Here is a 20345-nt window from a genome sequence, read left to right as displayed (position 1 = left end):
AGAAAATTGGGAAGAACCTGTACATAGCAATAAAAACATATATTGTACTTGGAATTTCTGGGACAAGTTTTGAGGAAGTCAAGATTGAAATTTAGGATTTTATTATATTTTATGAAAAGTAACTGGAGCATAATAAAATATGGGATTGATTTGAAGTTGGTGACTTTTCTTTAAATTCCATATTAGAAAAGACAGATTCAAAATTTTGTCTTGATATTGAAGATAATAGCTTTCCCCTTTGCAAGTATAGAAAACAAGACCTACCTTTCTAAGCATTCCAGAATGATTTTCTGCATAGCACAAAGATAAAAAAATGTATCCTTCTTGTGTCTGGAGCTCTTAAATAGGGTTGACCAAATTTCTGTAATCTTTTTTTGTCAGAGTTTTGGCAGCGTGACTATTATTATGAGGTAAACTCAGGAGCAATACACAACACACAGAGCTTTTAGGCAATTAACAGTGGTTTATATACCAAATATATACAGACATATACATGCAGGAGATGAATTCCCTTACCACTCAGCTCGGACACAAGGAGAGAAAACTATATATATATAGACAGACTTGTGTGGACCTCCCATCAGAGTCTTAAAAGGGTTATACCATAGCTGCAGTGAATCAACCTCATTGCATCAGCCTTGTCTTATATTGCATCAGCATAGTGATTATAGCTTACAACCTTTCATTAGCTGGCAGCTATTAAATCCTCAGTACCTTGACATTTTTGTTTGTTTGTTTTGAATAACTGACTTCAATATATTGCTTTAAAAATTACAGAACATTGCTAAATGTAATATATCAATATCAGTAGTCAGAACAATATAAATCATAAAATGAGATTACCATATTTTTCAGAGTATAAGATGCACCCTTTTCCCTCAAAAATGAGGGTGAAAATATGGGTATGTCTTATACCCTGAATACAGCATTTTTGGCCTCCCAAAACCTCATCCCCTTCACAAAAATGGACGTGCATAAGGTTTGGGATGACTGCAAAGTGCTCCTGGGAGCTGGGGAGGGCACAAATGAGTGGAAAATGGACCATTTTTGCTCATTTTTGGCCCCCCAGCCCCCAGAAGCACACTACAAGCCTCCTAAAGGCTATGCGTGCCCTTTTTTTTTGCAAAAACCTGGCCTGTTTTCATGAAAAACGGGGCTGTTTTTTGCTTGTTTTTGCCTCCCCAGCCCCCAGGAGCACTTTGCAGGCCTCTCAAACTCTCTGTATGCCCCGTTTTTCACAAAAAATGAGACATGCAGAGTGTTTGGGAGATCTGCAGAGGGGCAAAAACTTTTTTTAAAAAAATTACCTCTTTAAAATCTTGGTGCGTCTTATACTCGGTTGCATCTTATACTCCGAAAAATATGGTAATAATTATGGTAATTTCTATCCAGCAAATTAAAAATGTTATGTTAATAGAAACTTATTCTAGTACAATATAATTAGATGTAATACAAGTTCATATAGAGAGTTCCTCTCCAGAAATGGTTTCAGTTTGAAGTAAATTCTGTATTTGATTTACTTGTAAACCATAAAGTTATTCTGGACAATAAGGCATTCCCTCAGGTTTGTTAGCAATTTTTCTGAGAAAGAATTCTGTGTACTTTTAAATAGCTAAAAACGTAATTGTTACATTACAGATATTATTTTTTCCAAATTCCATATTTGATAAAAAATAAAAACATAAAATTGTAGGCATATGGGGTTTGATAAAATTGATTTTTTTAAAAAGCTGATAAGCAAATTCAATAAATCATTTTCCAACATTATTTAGCTGTCCAACATTGCGACCAAGTTGGACAAATCCTCAAATCTGTTCATTATATTTTTCATTATTATTGTTTTCATATTTAGAGAACTGCCGTTTTTATTGATCAGACTGGATTGTTACACCAGTGCTAAAACATGTTACATTTTCTCTAATATTCAATGTAAATATTTTTCTCCCATTGAAATGCCCATTGTTGCATATTAATTATTGTTTGTAAATTCTTCATTTAACCATATGTTTGCTCTGTTAGAATTTACAGTAGACAAAGTAGAGACTCATTTAATCAATAATTTATAAACAAGGCCTAACAAATGCTTCAAAATTTATGTTATAAGGTTTTAAAACGAAGTCTCAACTTCCATAATGTGCTATGCTGTGCTGTGCTGTGACTGACTTTTCAGGATAGTGACTATAGGAACTGGAGTGCAATATATCTAGAAAAAAGAAAGGTTTTTTAAAAAATCAAGATACCTCAAATGGGCTAACTTAGACAGAGTATGTTTAAAATCCACAACCCACAACTCCCCTGGAATTGAAATTTGGCAAATTTTATAAAAAATATCATGAAACAAAACAAAATGTCATAAAGCATTTCCTCTGGTGATGTTTGTGCTGTGCAGTTCAACATGGACTATTTTTAAAGCAGATACATCTTTGAATATATCCCCACATTTCTAGTGAAGGCAGCACATTAGAAGTTCTGTCATTGCTGAAGGAAGTTGAAGAAGCTGGTAAGGAAATGTCTTTGAAATTATGACCCAGTGAGGCATGGGTTGCCTAGTGACTATTACAAACCATATATAATATATGTGTATGTATGTATGTGTGTGTGTATGTATATGTGTGTGTGTGTGTGTGTGTGTGTGTGTATGTATGTATGTATATGTATATGCTGGTCTTGTTGTATTCAGGTCTTTTCCCATGTAAGAGTGAGATTGTCTTGGCAATGTTTCAGCGAGGTCTCACTTGCCATCTTCAGGCTGGGTTTTGGGCTTAAAACGTGGACGGCAGCGAATACAACAAGATCAGCATATATGAATATGTATGTATACATTTATACATTCATTCATCCATACATACATATATCACTATCTGCCATCTAATTTTTCTATGGCATCTAACATAGATAAGGTGACCAGACGTCTCGCTTTGAGCGGGACGGTCCCACTTTCAGCGGGACGGTCCCACTTTTGAACAATTTGTCCCGCATCCCGGTTTTTTAAAAAAAAGTCCCGATTTTTTTTAAGTTACGAAAAAGCCTTCAGCCACCGAGGCTCTCTTAGCAACTGGGAGCTTATTTCTTCTTCGAGACAAGCGCATTTCTGCCCGCGCGTCCCTGGGAGCTGTGGCCAATGGCTGAGGGAGGAGAAGACTTACTCCATGTGGAGACCACGGGCTTCCCTCAGAGATTTTTTTCTTCTTCTGTTGCTTTGAGCAGCCCCTCCCTCCCCCTTCTCTCTTTCTCTCTCTCTTGGAGTTAGCAGCTGCCTCCGAGGCTGTCCAAGCTCAGCCCCGCCCCCACCCCGGACTGCTGCTTCGCCTCGGCTGCTCGGGGCTCTAAATTGGCATTGCATGTTGTTTGGGGAGGGGATTACTGTGCCATAGAAACATAGGGTATGTCTCACGTGGCTGATAACCTGGTCTCTACAGAAGAGGTAATTTTAAAAACTTCAGAGCGAATCCAGAAAGAGGGGAGAAAGAGGCTGAAGGAGTGTGTGAGGAGGGGGGATTTTCTAAATGACCCATTGAATCCAGAGGAGGAGAGAGAGAGAGAGAGAGAGAGAGAGGGAGAGAGAGAGAGAGAGAGAGAGAGAAAGAAAGAAAGAGAAAGAGGGAGTGTGTGCACGGAGGGGAGATTTTCTAAACCCCATTGAATCCAGAGGAGGGGAGAGAGAGAGAGAGAAAGAAAGAGGGAGTGTGTGTACGGAGGGGAAATTTTCTAAACCCCATTGAATCCAGAGGAGGGGAGAGAGAGAGAGAGAAAGAGGGAGTGTGTGCACGGAGGGGGGATTTTCTAAACCCCATTGAATCCAGAGGAGGGGAGAGAGAGAGAGAGAAAGAGGGAGTGTGTGCACAGGAGAGGGGATTTTCTAAAAGTCCCATTGAATCCAGAGGAGGAGTGTGTGTGTGTGTGTGTGTGTGTGTGAGAGAGAGAGAGAGAGAGAGACTATCACTAAGTGTTGTAGCTTATGATTCTTGATGAATGTATTCTTTTTTTTTTATGTACACCGAAGACAAATTCCTTGTGTGTCCAGTCACACTTGGCTAATAAACTATTCTACTCTACTCTACTCTACTCATTTCTAATAAGGAGTTTAGCTTCTCTCTCTTGAAAATGTAAGCTAGCATAAGGCATTATAATGCAAGCTAGCTTTAGCTTTCAAACAGTTCATTTAGTGACCAAAGTTACAATGGCATTGAAAAAAGTGACTAATGACCATTTTTCACACTTAGCGACCATTTTTCACACTTAATGACCGTTGCAGCATCCTCATGGTCACGTGATCAAAATTTTGATGTTTGGCAACAGATTCATACTTATGATGCTTTCAGTGTCCTGGGGTCATGTAATTGCCTTGTGTGACCTTTTGACAAAATATAAATTTTTTAATCAAGCCCCCCCCCCTCCTGCCCTCCCGGTCAATGGTGTCCCTCTTTACCAATCTGAAAATCTGGTCACCTTAAACATAGAGCTAAAATAGAGCAATATAAAATATTACAACAGTAATACTATTTTCCTTCATTAACTTAACATGAAATTCTACTGTATTGTGTATATTGCTCAGTGTACTATTTTTGCATACGTTCCTCAACTGAACTGAAAGTTCAAGGACTTATTTAAAAATACCTTTCCTCTGGCAATAAATATTATGTCAGCATGAATGCAAATTATGGCTAAAGTTAAAATGATGTGTAAATCATATATTGGCCAGGTAGGTAGTATTCAGATTTACTATGCAGCAGCGTTTCCTTTTTTTAAAAAAAAGTAAATTTCCTGTGAAGATTCAGGAGGAATCTGCACTTTCACTTACGGCTATCGTAGAATAGATATTAAAACTTTTCATCTGGGGAATATAAAAATGTCATTGTTGCTGCTCTTCTGAAACAAATGACAGGTTGCCTTTTTTTATCTAGCACCAGAGACCTAAAGAGAAAAAGAGAGGATACAAAGAACAGAAGAGAGACAAGGAAGTGTAGAGGAGAGTTAAACATTATTGCTCATGAACACCATTTAGTGGTATTAACAAACCTGAAAATCTTTTTGTTATCTTAATAATAGAATATTTTGAAATGATTGGAGATTGAAAGCAAATGTTTCATCATGTTTTCTATTTCTAATGCTCAGGTGTGAGTGTCACTGCAAATGTAACAAAAATCAGTAGGTGGTAATGGTTTAAAGTCTGGAGACATACAGTAAACCAAGAGGACTTCCACACATAGGTTAATAAGACCAATAGCTATTCTCTGTGATGTCTCAGTAGATGGTAGAACTATCTGAGCTTGACTGATTCCCTTCCTACAAAACTAATCAGGAATGGCTCTCATTAGCACTTGGATATAAGTTTACCAAGAAATCTAAAAGCCGTAGCTTCAAAACAGAAATATTTTGGTAGAAAGCCATAGCAACCCACTTTCATGTCTGCAAAAAAGCTTTCCAATGGCATATCCTTGCAGTTGCCATCACTGAAGCTCAGTTTAAGAATCTCGAGGAAGCTCAGTTTAAACTCAGCTTAATCTTGATTTCCACCAGGTTTTTTTTTAACAGAGGACCTGCATATTCAGACCATTATGCTCTAAATGCTAATTGCAGAAAGAAAATATGAGTGCTAGTAATGTTATTTTTCATGCGCTGTCCAAATGGGATGATTGACAGGGCTACGAAACTCTGAAGCTGAAAACTGGAAGTTCAGAATAAGAATGATAGATGTCAGAGAACAAACCACAATTACCATAAAAAAGACCAGAAATTTTATGTGCACATAGAGAATGGAAAGATTTTGTTGCCTGAGCGGAGTTCCACTGGGAAGCACTTTTATATTTCTTCTTTTTCAGAAGAAACTAGTGGCCAATCTAAAAGCAGCTAATCTCAAAGGCTTTTTTAAATCAAGAACTGTGGCTGTCAGCCTGGGCAGTGGTTCCATATTACTGGGATGGTCAAAAGACTTTTGATTTTAAAGGCTTGATATTGTTATATAAAATAAATGATTTCAACCAGTACAATAGACATTTGTGATTCTTCCTCCTACCCTGGAATCCTGTCATTTCATGTACTCTATATAGTCCAAATATAATGACTTTAGATAATTACAAAGATTTGGTTTGCTTTTTGTATTGAATGTATACATTTCAATTTTATGCACACAATTCAAGTTTTTGAGTTAGGGATATCTCTCGATTATCTATTATACCCTTCAAGGACATCTTGTGAAAATTTACAAATCCCTACAACTGATGAGAAACTATGTTCAATTAGATGAGTGTTGTTTGAAAGAGTTAACATTTCCAGTTAAGTGTTTTTTTTCAATCTTTCTTCCCTGAATGATTTTCTTTTACATTTTTCTATGACTGGTTTGACATCTGGTGCATGATAACTAATTTCTGTCTCAATTCACTTATGAAATTGTTCATAATTGTTGCTTGTATGCAACTAATTTGCTTCTTCAGCATTTTTCTTGTTCTATCTTGTACACTTTGAAATATATTTAAAGGTAAGTGCAAATAATCCTCATATTTTGCTGAAAGGCAAGACGGTTTGTTCGAGCCTTAAAAGGAAGGTACTATTTTTGTAAACATTATAAAATATGAAAACTATCTCTTCTAGTATGTTCTTGCAGTTAAGATAGCTTTCATATAGATCACCATAACAATTTCTTAGGGAAACAGGAAAATAACAAGTCCTATTAACATATTTCACTGAGATGAACTTGGACTTTTGCCCTTTGAGGACTTTTGTCCTCAAAGATTTGCTGTAACCATTCATAGTGCTCTGGTAATCGTTCCATGCAGTGGACATGCTTGCAAAGCATATGTGTCATATTCATATTAAGATACATGCATTGACTCAGAACAAGTATGAAGTACACAATGGTCTGAATAGCTTCTTTAATAGTTTGATAACATTGATTTGCTATTATTAATCATAGGGACAACTAGAAAATCCTCTCTGAGTTATATGTTGAGTTATAACACAACTGTTATGTGAAAGTAACTCTAGGTCAGTGATGGTTAACCTTTTTGACACCAAGTGTTGCAACTGGCCAGTGCGCATGCACACAGTGGTCAGCTGGTCTTCCAGCTTCTGCATGTGCATGCGCACTGAGCAGCTGCTCTTTTCTGGGTTTCGGGGTGTGTGTGCATGCTGAAGAACAGCTAGCTGGTGCGCATGCATGCTCGACCAGCTGTCAGGTGCACAAGCACGGAACGGAACCCAGAAGAGCTGCTGGCGATGGCGCATGTGCCCACAGAGAGGGCTCTGTGTGCCACCTCTGGCATGTCCCATAGGTTTGCCATATGGCCCTAGGTTCTCCAAAATCTTCATAGTCCTTTCATATCTAAATCTGTAACTCAGTATAAAACAACCAATCCCATCCTGAATGCCATTTGGATGTATTAGGAAAATTATACCAGTGCATCAAGAGGACACCCAGCTGAGGAAGACTAGCATAAAACATTGCTTCTTCAATATTTGAAACAACTTTTTGTATCTGCTATAATTTCCCTTATTTGCATTCAAGAATGTTTTCTGCTTAAACAAATCTTTCTGTCTATCATGTGATTTTAAAAAAAATGCCATTCAATGTTTATGCTGTAAGCTTGATGGGGCATAATAGCACAGCTCTCTCTCTAGCATAATGAAGATTTAATTGTCATGAGTGCCCTAAGATAAAACAGATATTGCCAATAGTAATTATACTGTTAAAACTCTATTGACCAATTTCTACTCTTATAATTTTTATTATTTTCATCGAATGCTTTCATTCAAATCTGAGCTCTCTCTGGATGCAGTTCATCTTCCTCAATCTCATAGTTCCATTATGTAAAATAACTGTAGCTGCTTTTCAGAATGTGATAAAATCGTGTTTACTGCTTAGGAGTAGAATATCTACTAGCATCATAGGGGCCCAACAGATATAGTGATCACCCAATTCTATAGACTTAAAACATGGGCTTGCATGGAATTATAATTTTTGGCAAATATGTAGCAATTTAACTATTTAACATGTTTCCCTGGAGCAAACTAGGTCTTACTGTGTCAGTATTTATCTGAAAAACTCCTGCATTAATATATAGGATTATGGGAGGAGGTTATCAGTTTTGCCTGTGGCAATATTGCTGAAATTTTACCAAGAAACAATGACTCAGCATATCACCTGGATCAGTTTTTGACAAAGAGGGAGAAAAACTCTGCACTTCATAACCCATCCATTGTTTGACATAATATGAATTCTGCCTATAATTACCCCTCGCCCTTGTTTTGGCTGAGCACCAGAAGCCTCAAGGAGAAGAACTGAATACTGTATGTATATAGTCTTTTAGCAGTTGCCTAGTGATGCAAGAAGTCCTGGAAAGATAGGAAGAAAAAAAATACTTTAGGAAAACATCAACTTGAGGATTATTGCTGCTTTTCCTTGATTCTTGGATCCAGAGGAAGAGTTGGCGGTCATGGGGAAGAACTAAAGGATAGGCATTTGAGAACAGGTTGGGAAGAAACACTTCACCAAAAAATTCCATACAGTGATACACAGAATAATCAGATACCAACATTTTAGCTAGAACTGATAACATTTTATTGCCGAGTTGTGAGTTTTGAAGCTTGCATGATAAATTTCTTTTGGGGAGTGGGGGAGATGAGAGAGGGTGTTTGCATAAAATCTATATAGATCCAGATGCTTGTATTTTGCATTAAAGCTTCTACTGATATCATGATGCCATAGCTTTCCAAAAGATGTTTCCCAAGCTAAAGTTTATGCAGACAAAAGCTCAAGGAGCTGATTTAATCAATTTAATCCCAATGGCATTGGAAGTTTTCATGGTTGAAAACCAGTTTAGAGCTTAGTACTTACTGTATGCTGGATAATGTAAATAACAAGTTTGTAAGTAGTGAGGTCTGTAATCATAAAGAAGCATAATAAAGCTTTCAGTTCAATGGAACTGCCAGATTCAGGACAGATCATCTTGGAGAACATCTATATGGTCATTCAGAGTCAACATTCACTTGTTGACATTTAGTCCAAGTGATGCACTTGGAAGGAAAACACTCATTTTGATTTCAAGGGGAAGAAAAGCACTTGATGGGAAGTTTGCTACTTTTGGCGGACTGGATAAGTGTGTGCAATCTGGCCAATATTTAATTATCCTTTTTCTTATTAATGATTCTTATATAGACTGTATGTTAGAAACATTTCAATATTAAATACTCTGAGTTAGCATTTCAAGTAAACCTGTGATTGAATTGTAGCTGTACCTATTATTTTTACATGCTGGATGGTTCTATACATTTTATGGATATGGTCACAGAGAACATAAACCATGTAATGTGCTTCAGTGATGAAACTGTTTGCACAATTGACTGATGTATTAACAGAAAAGAGCAGAAATGTTGGAATGAGTCCACAGCCTTCATTCATTTTGTAATTTTTTAATATTCCATTTTGCTACTTTTAAAGAAATGACTTGAGCAAGATAATCTTGCATTAACTTTCTATTTTAAAAATTCCTCCAATAATGCAGTGAAGAAATAGAACCTATTAAATTTCACACAGGCAGTAGAGATGGTGTAATTATGGGGGTATGTTTGTTTAAAGGTGGTGGCTTGAAATTCCTTCCCCAAAATTATAAAATACCTGGTCACTTTTCCAAATTTGACAAAGATTGAAATATGTGAGTTTAGAAAACATGTGCTTGCTTCCTGTATTTTTGATATTTACTACCAGTGAAGTAATATACATCAGAGCAAAAATAAACTGTAGTAGCTAACATTGTCATTAAACAGTTTATGACATAATACAAAATGTCATAAAACATTTCCTGTGCTGACATTTGTGCTACAGATATCAACATGGACTATTTTATGACAGGTACATCTCTTAATGTATCCCAGCTTTTCCAGTGAAGTTAGTACATTAGAAGTACTATCATTGTTGAAAGCATTGAGGAATCTGGTAAGGAATTGTCTCATCTGAAATGATGATCCAAGGGATCAGAGGTTGTCTAGTAGCTAATTAATTCTGTCTTGTCTTAAATAGGTTTTTAAGAAGAGATTGGGCAACCATTTGTCTGAAATGGTATAGGGTTTCCTGCCTGAGCAGGGGGTTGGACTAGAAGACCTCCAAGCTCCCTTCCAACTCTGTTATTCTTATTTGCTTGAATAAAAAACATGCCACAGTTTCCTATTCAGGCTTAATACTAAAGAAATCTTGACTACAGCTGTCCAAATTTGTTAGCTAAGCCCACTGGTAAGGGAAGCCAAATAGCATCAATCAACCACACATTAATGGTTCCGCTTTGCTGTATTCTGCCTTACTGTTGAAGTGTTACATGTGAACATAGTATAGTTTATATATGTCTTTCATAACTATTCTTCTGCCTTACAAGCTGTCTGCTTTTATCTGAGATCTGCATTTTCTGCAGAATACACAGAACAGAGGAAAGTCAAATGATCTATAGCTTAGATATTTTTTTAATGCCAGCAGTCTAGAAAACCTTTGAAAAACAATACGGTCTAAAAATCTTTACTGCTTATTTACTGATTAGTACATTTATATTACCTGTTACTTCTTACTGGAATTCAAAGTGGTATATATAGAGTTTACATATGAAATCTCATTTGGTGACTGTCCAGACTCAGACCCATATTTGTTTGGCTAGCTTAGCAACTTATTAAGGCATATTTTTGAATATACCATATGCCAATATTGAACATAATTCTTGGGTGCTGATACTTACGTTATGAGCAGCAGTACTGTCACTGTCCAAGATAGAGATGTTAGAACAAAAAATTCCAAGACTTGTAGATGTCCTGAAAATAGTTAGCAGGGGAGAAAAAACTCTGGGAGAACTTACAAAAGAAGCTATTACCATATATAGCTATCTAATTGCCATAGAATATTCTGCTAAAGCAGTAGTTCTCAACCTTCCCAATGCTGCGACCCTTTAATACAGTTCCTCATGTTGTGGTGACCCCCAACCATAAAATTGGTATCTCGGTTCCTAAGACCATCGAAAATATGTGTTTTCCGATGGTCTTAGGCGACCCCTGTGAAAGGATTGCTCGACCCCCAAAGGGGTCCTGACCCACAGGTTGAGAACCACTGTGCTAACGGAAGAAGGGATGGCAAATTTTGCATGGTTAAACTGAGGATAATTATTTATTTAGAACATTTATATAACCACTTATCTTATACCCCCAATAAAGAATTAAAACAATATAAAAACCATATTAAAACCACAATAACACCAGAAGTTCAGTGTATTATAAGCTGACTGCAGTCTGAACATGAGCACCCCTTTATAACAGAGTGTGGCTGTATAAAATTCATGCAAATGCTTTTCTATGGATAACATTTATATGAAAACAATACTGATATGACTTATTTTTTGATGTAATACGTGATTCATGCATTTCCTTTGACATCAACCAGTCTGTGTTGCTTCTTGCTAATATGGTACATACGAAGGTTTAGAATTGTGGTATGCAAATATTTGGTATCTGTCAAAAGGATGCCAGTATATGGTTTTTCTGGGCCATGCCACACACACAAATTCCAGAATCTTATTTCTTATATGCAGGTCAATCCCATGCAGAAGAAGACATATCACACAATGTAATTTTTCTGCCTTAAAAACACTGACAAGAATAACAAATCAAACAAATATGCAGTGAAATCTCTGTGGAATGTCATAATATAGCCTGTAAAGAACTCTACATTTAAGCTTACTTAGAAAACCACTCCCATTTGTTGGATGGAGTGATTTATTGGTCATAACAGCTGAGGCTGGGGAACAATAACTCACCTGCTTGATAACTGAACTATACATATATTTTAAAGGATAATGCTTTATGTGACCTTCTAATGAACCCCTTTCAATTCAATGTAATTAATCATAATGTATTGAAATGCCAGTTGAAATATGTAATTGTTTTCTCAGTTTTAATATAGTGTTTAAACAATGTTATGTATAGTTGAAATCAAAGTTACTCGGTGCCTGAAGCTGCAATTTTTGAGAGCCATTTTTTTAAAATGAGGCAACTCATGAAAATGAATAAAAAGAAAAGCAGTGATAGACAGCTTGCTTGAAGCATGTGAGTTGGAATAAGATGCAGCTGAAAAAGCATTTGATGTATTGTTATCTACATCTGTTATTCAGACTGTGAAGGTATGAGTAAATTATGGTTTCACAGCTGAGGAGCAGGTTATAGATTCACATTTTTAAAGCATCTGTGTCCATTAATTGATGTCACATTTTTAAATGGGTCAAGTACATTTTCTCTAACTTATCCAAATCTCTAGACTATTATTTCCAACCTTTTCCTTTAGATAGACTGCTACATTATCACTGAAAATTTGTTAAGGTTTTTTGCATAAACCAGGGACCAGCAACATAATGGCATGGATATCCTGGCAAAAGTAGTTTTCATTAGATGCAAAAATTAAATATTTTAATTAAAATTTATTATTGGTACTGAGCAATCTTGTGGGATTTTGGCTATTTTAAAAAAATATATAATCTGAATTTATTTTGATAGCTGTACTGGAGACAGTCTGGGGTAACTGTGTACTATGATCTATATATCACAAATGTGGAAACACTGTGCTAGACCACTTTTCTCATAAAAGAGATTAAGATCTCCAAATACTACATCTGGACATTCTAATGTGAGTCACAGTTCATAAACAATGTTTACTTGATTGGTATTTTTATAGCATTCCAGACTTGCTGGGAGACAAAGAAGGCAAGGAAGCTGCCATCTTTCTGATAATGAACCAGTGGAAGCTGATGGTTTCCAACTGTCACGTACAATGTGTGTCTCCTCTCTTCCCATTGATCAATCTGACTAGCTCATCAGCAAAACATAAAGGATCAGCTGACTAGTGTAAAAAGTAGGTAGTTCTTCAATGCCACACTTGTAGTTTTAGGCCACACTGCCCAACTATCTCTTAAATTGAATGTTCTGATTGCTTGTCATATGTTCACTCACTCACTCACTCAATCAGGATTGCTTTCTCTATTATATGCAAATGATAGTAATCTGAGAGTTTTTAGCATCACCCTTCCCCCTGCTAATTACCCATATTTTTTGGAGTATAAGACACATCTTTTTTCCTCAAAAAAGAGGCTGAAAAACTGGGTGCATCTTATACATCGAATACAGCATTTTTTGCCTCCCGAAGCCCTGTCCTTTCATCAAAATGGCCATGCATACCCTTACGGAGGCTTTCAGAGAGCTCTTGGGGGCTGGGGAGGGCAGAAATGAGGAAAAAAACAGGCTAGTTTTTGCCCCCCAGCCCCCAGAAGCACTCTATAAGCCTCCATAGGGCTATGCATGCAATTTATTTGAGAAAAAACGAGCCCATTTTCACGAAAAACGGACTATTTTTTGCTCATTTTTGGTCCCCCCACCCCCTAGGTGTACTCTGCAAGCCCCCCCTCCCAAGGCTATTCATGCGAAAAACGGGCTGTTTTTGGGAGGTTTGCAGAGTGCAAAAACTTTTTTTCCCCTTTTGGAAAGCTCTGAACAAATTAAAATAAATGATTGATTATTGTTAATTTTAATATAATTTTTAAATGTTATTGTTAATCTTAATTGGGTTTGTTTTTTTTGGATACTCTGTAATTTTTTTTAAAAAACTTTTGTAATATGTGTTTTTTTTAATGTTGTACGCCGCCCTGAGTCCTTTGGGAGAAGGGCAGCATATAAATCCAATAAACAAACAACAAACAAACAAACTCTTTAACTGATTGACAAGAATTACATTGATCAAGTGCTGTGCCAGCAGAAATAAAGTCTTAGGTGTGCAGATTGTCAGCGATTTCCTTCTCCTGCACATGGATAAATAAATACACCTGTAAACATCTACCTACCTATCTACCTATCTATAAAGAGCCGAGGTGGCGCAGTGGTTAAATGCAGCACTGCAGGCTACTTCAGCTGACTGCAGTTCTGCAGTTCGGCTGTTCAAATCTCACCGGTTCAGGGTTGACTCAGCCTTCCATCCTTCCGAGGTGGGTAAAATGAGAACCCAGACTGTGGGGGCAATATGCTGACTCTGTAAACCGCTTAGAGAGTGCTGAAAGCCCTATGAAGCGGTATATAAGTCTAACTGCTATTGCTAACTGCTACCTACTCTCTCTCCCTATCTAACTGTATTTCTCTCTGTCTCTATCCCTCTATCTACTTACCTACACACACACTCTCTCTTCCTACCTATCTACTGTATTTCTCTCTCTCTTTCTCTCTCTCTCTCTCTCTCTATCCCTCTACCTACCAACCTACCTACTCTCTCTGTCTCCCCCTACCTATCTACTGTATTTCTCTCTCTCTCTCTCTCTCTCTTTATCTACCTACCTACCTAACTACTCTCTCCCTTCCTACCTACTGTATTTCTCTCTCTTTCTCTCCCTCTCTATCCCTCTATCTACCTACCTACTTTTTTTAAAAAAAATTGCCTCTTCAAAACCTTGGTGTGTCTTATACCTGGAAATATTGGAGATATTTCTCATTCAACTTTTTTCATTTTTAACATTTTTAACATTTAAAACTAGAACTTAAAACCTTAAAGCAGAACAAAATCATAAGTAGGACTTCTGCTTACTAGTTCAGTATAAAAACTTGTTTCTAATATGGTATGATCCAATACTAAATTATGTTTTGAATTCTGGAGGGAGAAACTAAGAACTGATGCTAACATGATTATCAAAATTGTAAGCTAACACAATTCATTTTGAATTGCCATTTCTATTATAAAATTAAATTTAAAATGTCTCTAGTTTATATTTTAAATATTTATAGCCTAACTCCAGTTGTCTATTCTCTTGTTAATATTCTGGATTATTAGAAAAATGAAAAAAAAAAACCATCAACACCTGAAAAACTGTTTATCAAAATAAGAAGAGAAATGTTATTTAAGAATTTATACTTTGTTAAACCAGAAATGTTTAAATCATTCCAGTAAAGGTCATTTAGTGATAGAATCATAAATTAATTACTTATAAAGTCGACCCATTTTTCCTTATAACTAAGCACAAGAAATATATAATCCTCAGAGAGATTCTCATTTTTAATCAAGTTTGACAGTTTGGCCTGAGCTCCAGGGTTTGTGTTGCTATAAAGCTGACATAAACCCAACATTGAAATAAAGCTGATAGTGTATTCATGGCTAATCACCAGTCACTTGTCCAGTCCCAGAACTGGAATCCTCTGATCCTGATACCACAAAATAGTTAAAATAAATTCACCACCTCCTATTTACACCTTTTAAAAACTTTTGTTATCATTTCAACCTGTATCTGATGGGGAACAATAATTTAAAATAATTTGTTTCCAGGAACTGAGAACATGTTTTTATACAACTGTAACTGAACAAAATAAAGCTCCAATTCTCCAAGTTTCTGTTTCTCTTTATATGCATGGAAAAGTATGACAATGCAGCCGTTTGCATTTTCAGATTTAGTCCCTAACAGTCTATTTGAAGGCCATTCAGACTGTTTGGGAACAGCTGATTGCTCTAATTTCACTGAATGTAGCACAGTCCCACAGTTATCCACTGCTACTTATGGAAATCTGCCCTGAAAGTTCATGTTGCTGTTTCTGTGCCTCTTTGTGAAAATCATTTGTATGATATCCCAAGGGTCTGAGTTATTTTGTTTATATCAGATTTCCAAAATGTTTTCAGGATATGCAAAGGGAGTGTTTATTCTTGAATGTATTCCTAATCAGCCAGACACGATTCACAATTTTACAGGGATTCAGAAATGTCTTGGTTGCAATTTATGTGTTTATTCCTCACTACTTCAAATGGAATTCTGCCTAAGGATCAGTTCAAGCACTTGGTTTATTCACAGCGAGGTTTATTCAGTCATATTGGGAAGAAATTAACTTTGATCCTCTAGCTGGGGAATTTGTCTCTTTATTTTTGAACTCAAGCGTTCCATTATTATGGTTATATTGTAAGAATATATAATTCACTAACAAAATTAGCCATATGAAAATGTATACTGCTGCTTTTTTACATGCATTAACTTTGGAGAAAAGTAATCACATGACAAACTGAAGACATACAATATATGAACTTTAATATTTAAGAATGCGCCTAAAATGTGTGTTGGGCATTAGACATCCTTACTATATGAAGGTTGATTTTAATCCCACCTCAAAAAAAGGTCTTAAATTTTTGTGTTCTTATGAGTATGATTTCAAATTTGAAGAAGATTATCAATATGTTACAGTTGTTGAATATTAATAAAATCCAAAAATTATTTCACAATAAAATATTTTATCAGTTTTATATTCTAGTAATTTGTATTCATGAGATAAAAACAAATCCAGTTCCTTAAGAAATGTTTAAAACTACACTTCTGGTTTAATTTTATATCTGTTGATTGCTTTCTAAAGATGGAAATGAGTAGAGATGGAGATTTAAGGCTGAAAAAGAATACTTCTCTGCTGAATAATTCTAAGCTCATTCATACATACACTCATATGCATATGTGTAAATCACCATCATTATTATCTTCCCAAATAAGCCCATTGCAGGATGAAAACCTATTAATTGAAAGTTATAGATCATAATTTACTTCTCTAACCCAATCAAGGTTTTTTACTTCTCAGGCTAAAGCTGGGAGAGACTAACTGGCTGAAAGACACTCAGCTGGCTTTTACACAAAAGGGTTAACTACAACCTTTATTCCAGACCTTAACCACTATATATTGATGTCTATATGTGTATGGTGGGAGTATTGGTTTGATTAATACATGCACATTAAGGCAAATAGTTTTTGAATTTGCTGCCTGGTACAGGAGGTTGAAAATAGATTATTGTACCAGAGCAATATAACCATAAAAGCTGTATCAGATATCCAAAAACCCGAAGGCAATCTTTGTCAATAGCAGTGATTGATGGGATGAACCATCAAGTCCCTCTGGCAGAAAGATTCAGTCTACTTGAGCCAATTCCAGACTAAAAAAATCTGTCTCATTATTTGTTTTATTATCCTTCATATTTATATCTTCAGGGGAAAATAAGATCTCTAGATAAGTTACCTGTACACTATTTTGTCATATATATTCTAAAAGACATGATTTTCTTGTTATGTTATCATTTGTATTACCCAGAATGTGTAGATTCTTTTGATGCTGTGACCTTAAATATATAGATCAACTGATGAGCCTTAATCACAATTAACTGTAAAGAACATTCTGCATTTAGAATTTAGATGCCTGCTTGGCTAAGGACCTTAAATCTTTACTGTATGTTAGCAATTCTTCCTTACATTCTTTCATTTCATATTCATAACAATTTTGAATCTTGTATTTGATTGTATTGCATTTATTTTAATAATTTTCTTTTCTATAGCACTTTTACCTGATGACATAGGAAGAAGCACCAATATATTTAAATAAATATGAAATATGATTTTACTTAAATTTGATGAATTTATCTCTTTTAAAATGTTTTAATTTACTTCATAATTATTACCATTATTAAGGTAATTCCCCTATTGTGATTGTGAGTTTCATCAGCAACTGCAAGAAAACAGCCATAAAATTCAGCATCAATAAGGACTAGAAGAGCTTCCATTTTCATTTTCTGTGTTTATATTACCATTTCAAGTCAATTTAAAATGCTGAATGAATAGTTTAAAACTTAAGGCCAAGCGGTTAAATCTCTCTCTCTGAAATCTACAGTAGTTAAAAATGCTAAACTTTTAAAATGCACTTGTTTCTAATAAATGTATTAAACTGTTTTATTTATTTATTTTTTATAAACAAGGTTTTTTAAAAAATAACTAGCAAGTAAGATAAATATACTTTACATAGAACTATAAATGGTATGCTTCCTGATTTTTGAATGAAGGTTCCTGTACTAGGTGGTCATAATGAGTGCTAAGTTAGATGGAATTGCTCTATGTAGACAGCAAAGAATGAATTTAGCTGCAAAAATAATGTTTTTTTAGTAACTAGACTTAGTTGGAGCACTTTTTCATGTCGCTTTTATTTTTATTTTTAAATAGGATGTTAATACAGGAGATGGAAGTGAATTTGCTGACAGTGGAATTGAGGGTGCAACGACAGACACAGACCTCCTTTCTAGACGTTCAAATGCCACAAACTCCAGCTACTCACCAACAACCAGCCGAGCCTTTGCTGGTAGTGACAGTGGCAGTTCTTCAACTGGAGATGGGGCCCGTCAGGGCGTCTATGAGAACTTTCGGCGAGAGTTGGAGTTGAGCAGCACCAATGACAATTTGGATGAGGCTGGCTCTACCCTGAGTGATGAACAGAGCAGTGGGACTTTGAGTTCTCCAGGACAGTCAGATATTCTTCTTACAGCTGGGCAGGGAACAGTAAGGAAGGCTGGAGCTCTTGCAGTGAAAAACTTCCTTGTCCATAAAAAGAACAAGAAGGTGGAGTTAGCCACACGGAGGAAATGGAAACAGTATTGGGTTTCCCTGAAAGGTACAGTGAATATGTTTTGTTTATCTGCACATTACAAAAATATAGAAGCACCTAAAATTATATACCGTATTTTCACCCATATAACCCGCCCACGCAAATAACCCGCCCACGCGAATAACCCGCAGGTTTTCAGGATCGTGTAAAATATTTTCCGTATACCCCGCCCACGCATATAACCCGCGACGAGTACGGGAGAAGGAAACAGCTGAGATGGGGGGGGGGAAAGAAACGGCAGGAAGGGAAGGGGAGGAGGCGGGGGCGCGGCTGTGGCTCCGTTTTCACACACACACACACCCCTCCCTTCTTCTGCTTTGCTCTGTGAAAGGGCTTCACTGCCGAAGCATTTTGGTTTAAAAAAAAAACACAGCTGAGATCGGGGGGGGGCGCTAAAGAAACGGAGGAGGAAGCCTGCTCACGCGGGGGGGGGGAGTTGGAGGAACGCAGAAGGGAAAAACAGCTGAAATCGGTGGGGGCTAAAGAAACGGAGGAGGAAGCCTGCTTTTCTCCCTTTTCCTGCTTGGGTTTCGGGACGCCTTCGTGAAAACCCCACCCCTGGCTCTGGGCAAAGCGACCAGGAAGAAGCAGGAGGTGGGAGGAAGCCCGGATTCTGCAGCCCCTCGCCTTCTCTGGGCTTGGAAGTCCGGCAGGAAGGGAAGGGGAGCAGGCGGCGGTGCGGCTGTGGCTCCGTTTTCACACACACACACACACACACACACACACACACCCCTCCCTTCTTCTGCTTTGCTCTGTGAAAGGGCTTCACTGCCGAAGCATTTTGGTTTAAAAAAAAACACAGCTGAGATCGGGGGGGGGCGCTAAAGAAACGGAGGAGGAAGCCTGCTCACGCGGGGGGGGGGAGTTGGAGGAACGCAGAAGGGAAACAGCTGAGATCGGTGGGGGCTAAAGAAACGGAGGAGGAAGCCTGCTTTTCTCCCTTTTCCTGCTTGGGTTTCGGGACGCCTTCGTGAAAACCTTCCCGATTCCCCCATCTCCTCGCCCGTAGAACTGAAACGAGAGCTGCCCAAATATCTCCCGGCCCTTCAGGGCTGCCGTAGCGTGGAAGAATATACCGCACTCCTTCACTTCAGAGCGGGGCTAGGAGAGCTTTTCCTCCCACGGAATTCAATAAAATAAAATAAGGTAGATGGAAGGGAGGGAGGAAGGGTCCCTCCCTCTTACTTTCTGCCCATTGAGATGAACCAGAGTCCTTCTCCCCGTAAAATCCCCCATTTCTCCCACGATCCTTGCAGGCAAAGCGTTGAATTCCCTGGCAAAGAACAAATGGCAGGAAGGGAGAATCCGGCTCCTTTATCGTAGGGAGAAGAAAAACCAACCAACCCCCCAACTTCTCCCTTCGTTTTCATTCCTTGCCCTTTCCAATTGTCAAGCTTTTTGCCTCATTCTTCCTACTTCCCACGGAGAAGTAGGAAGAATGACTTGACTTCCACAGGACTTCTTCTCGTTCAAACACACACAAACACACAAGCACGCGCGCACACACACACACAAAACACAGAGGCGGGGACGCGGGTCGAGTGCCTCAAGATATCCCCACCTAGCAGCCTTTTCAGGGGAGGGAGTGGGGGGGATCGGGACTTCTACGTATCTCTAATTAGGCTGGCTTTGAAGACCTATTCAGCCCGTCTGAAAGGCTCTGAAGATAACCGGGGTAGGCTTTTAAGGCACCTCCACCCTCTTCAACTCCTCCCCCCTCCCTCATACACACATAAAGTGTCCCGCTTTGCCTTCCTTCCCCCCCCCCGCCCCCAAACGTGTCTGCTGCTTCAGCTTCACATGCCTCAACTCTGTTCCAGCTGCATAATTTTGGTTTAGGACCCAGGGCTTTTTCTTCTTCTTCTTCTTTTTTTTTTTAAGGAGAGGTGATATGTGTGTGTGTG

General features: G+C 37.5%; 1 protein-coding gene across 7 annotated transcripts in view; it reads left to right on the top strand.

Moving 5' to 3' along the window:
* The window catches only part of TIAM1 (TIAM Rac1 associated GEF 1), a 202774-nt gene that overhangs the window by 114599 nt on the left and 67830 nt on the right, over positions 1 to 20345 (top strand). For all 7 annotated transcript variants that reach the window (XM_087721587.1, XM_087721588.1, XM_087721583.1 and 4 more), the window contains one exon: positions 18003 to 18447. In XM_087721587.1, coding sequence (XP_087577713.1) covers positions 18003 to 18447 — 445 coding nt within the window. The remainder of the gene's footprint in view (positions 1 to 18002; positions 18448 to 20345) is intronic.

Source organism: Thamnophis sirtalis, unplaced genomic scaffold (assembly GCF_051295495.1).
Source record: "Thamnophis sirtalis isolate CommonGarterSnake01/CBP01778 unplaced genomic scaffold, rThaSir2_p1.2 scaffold_8, whole genome shotgun sequence".
Lineage (NCBI taxonomy): Eukaryota > Metazoa > Chordata > Lepidosauria > Squamata > Natricidae > Thamnophis > Thamnophis sirtalis.
This window is presented reverse-complemented; position numbering and strand designations above follow the sequence as displayed.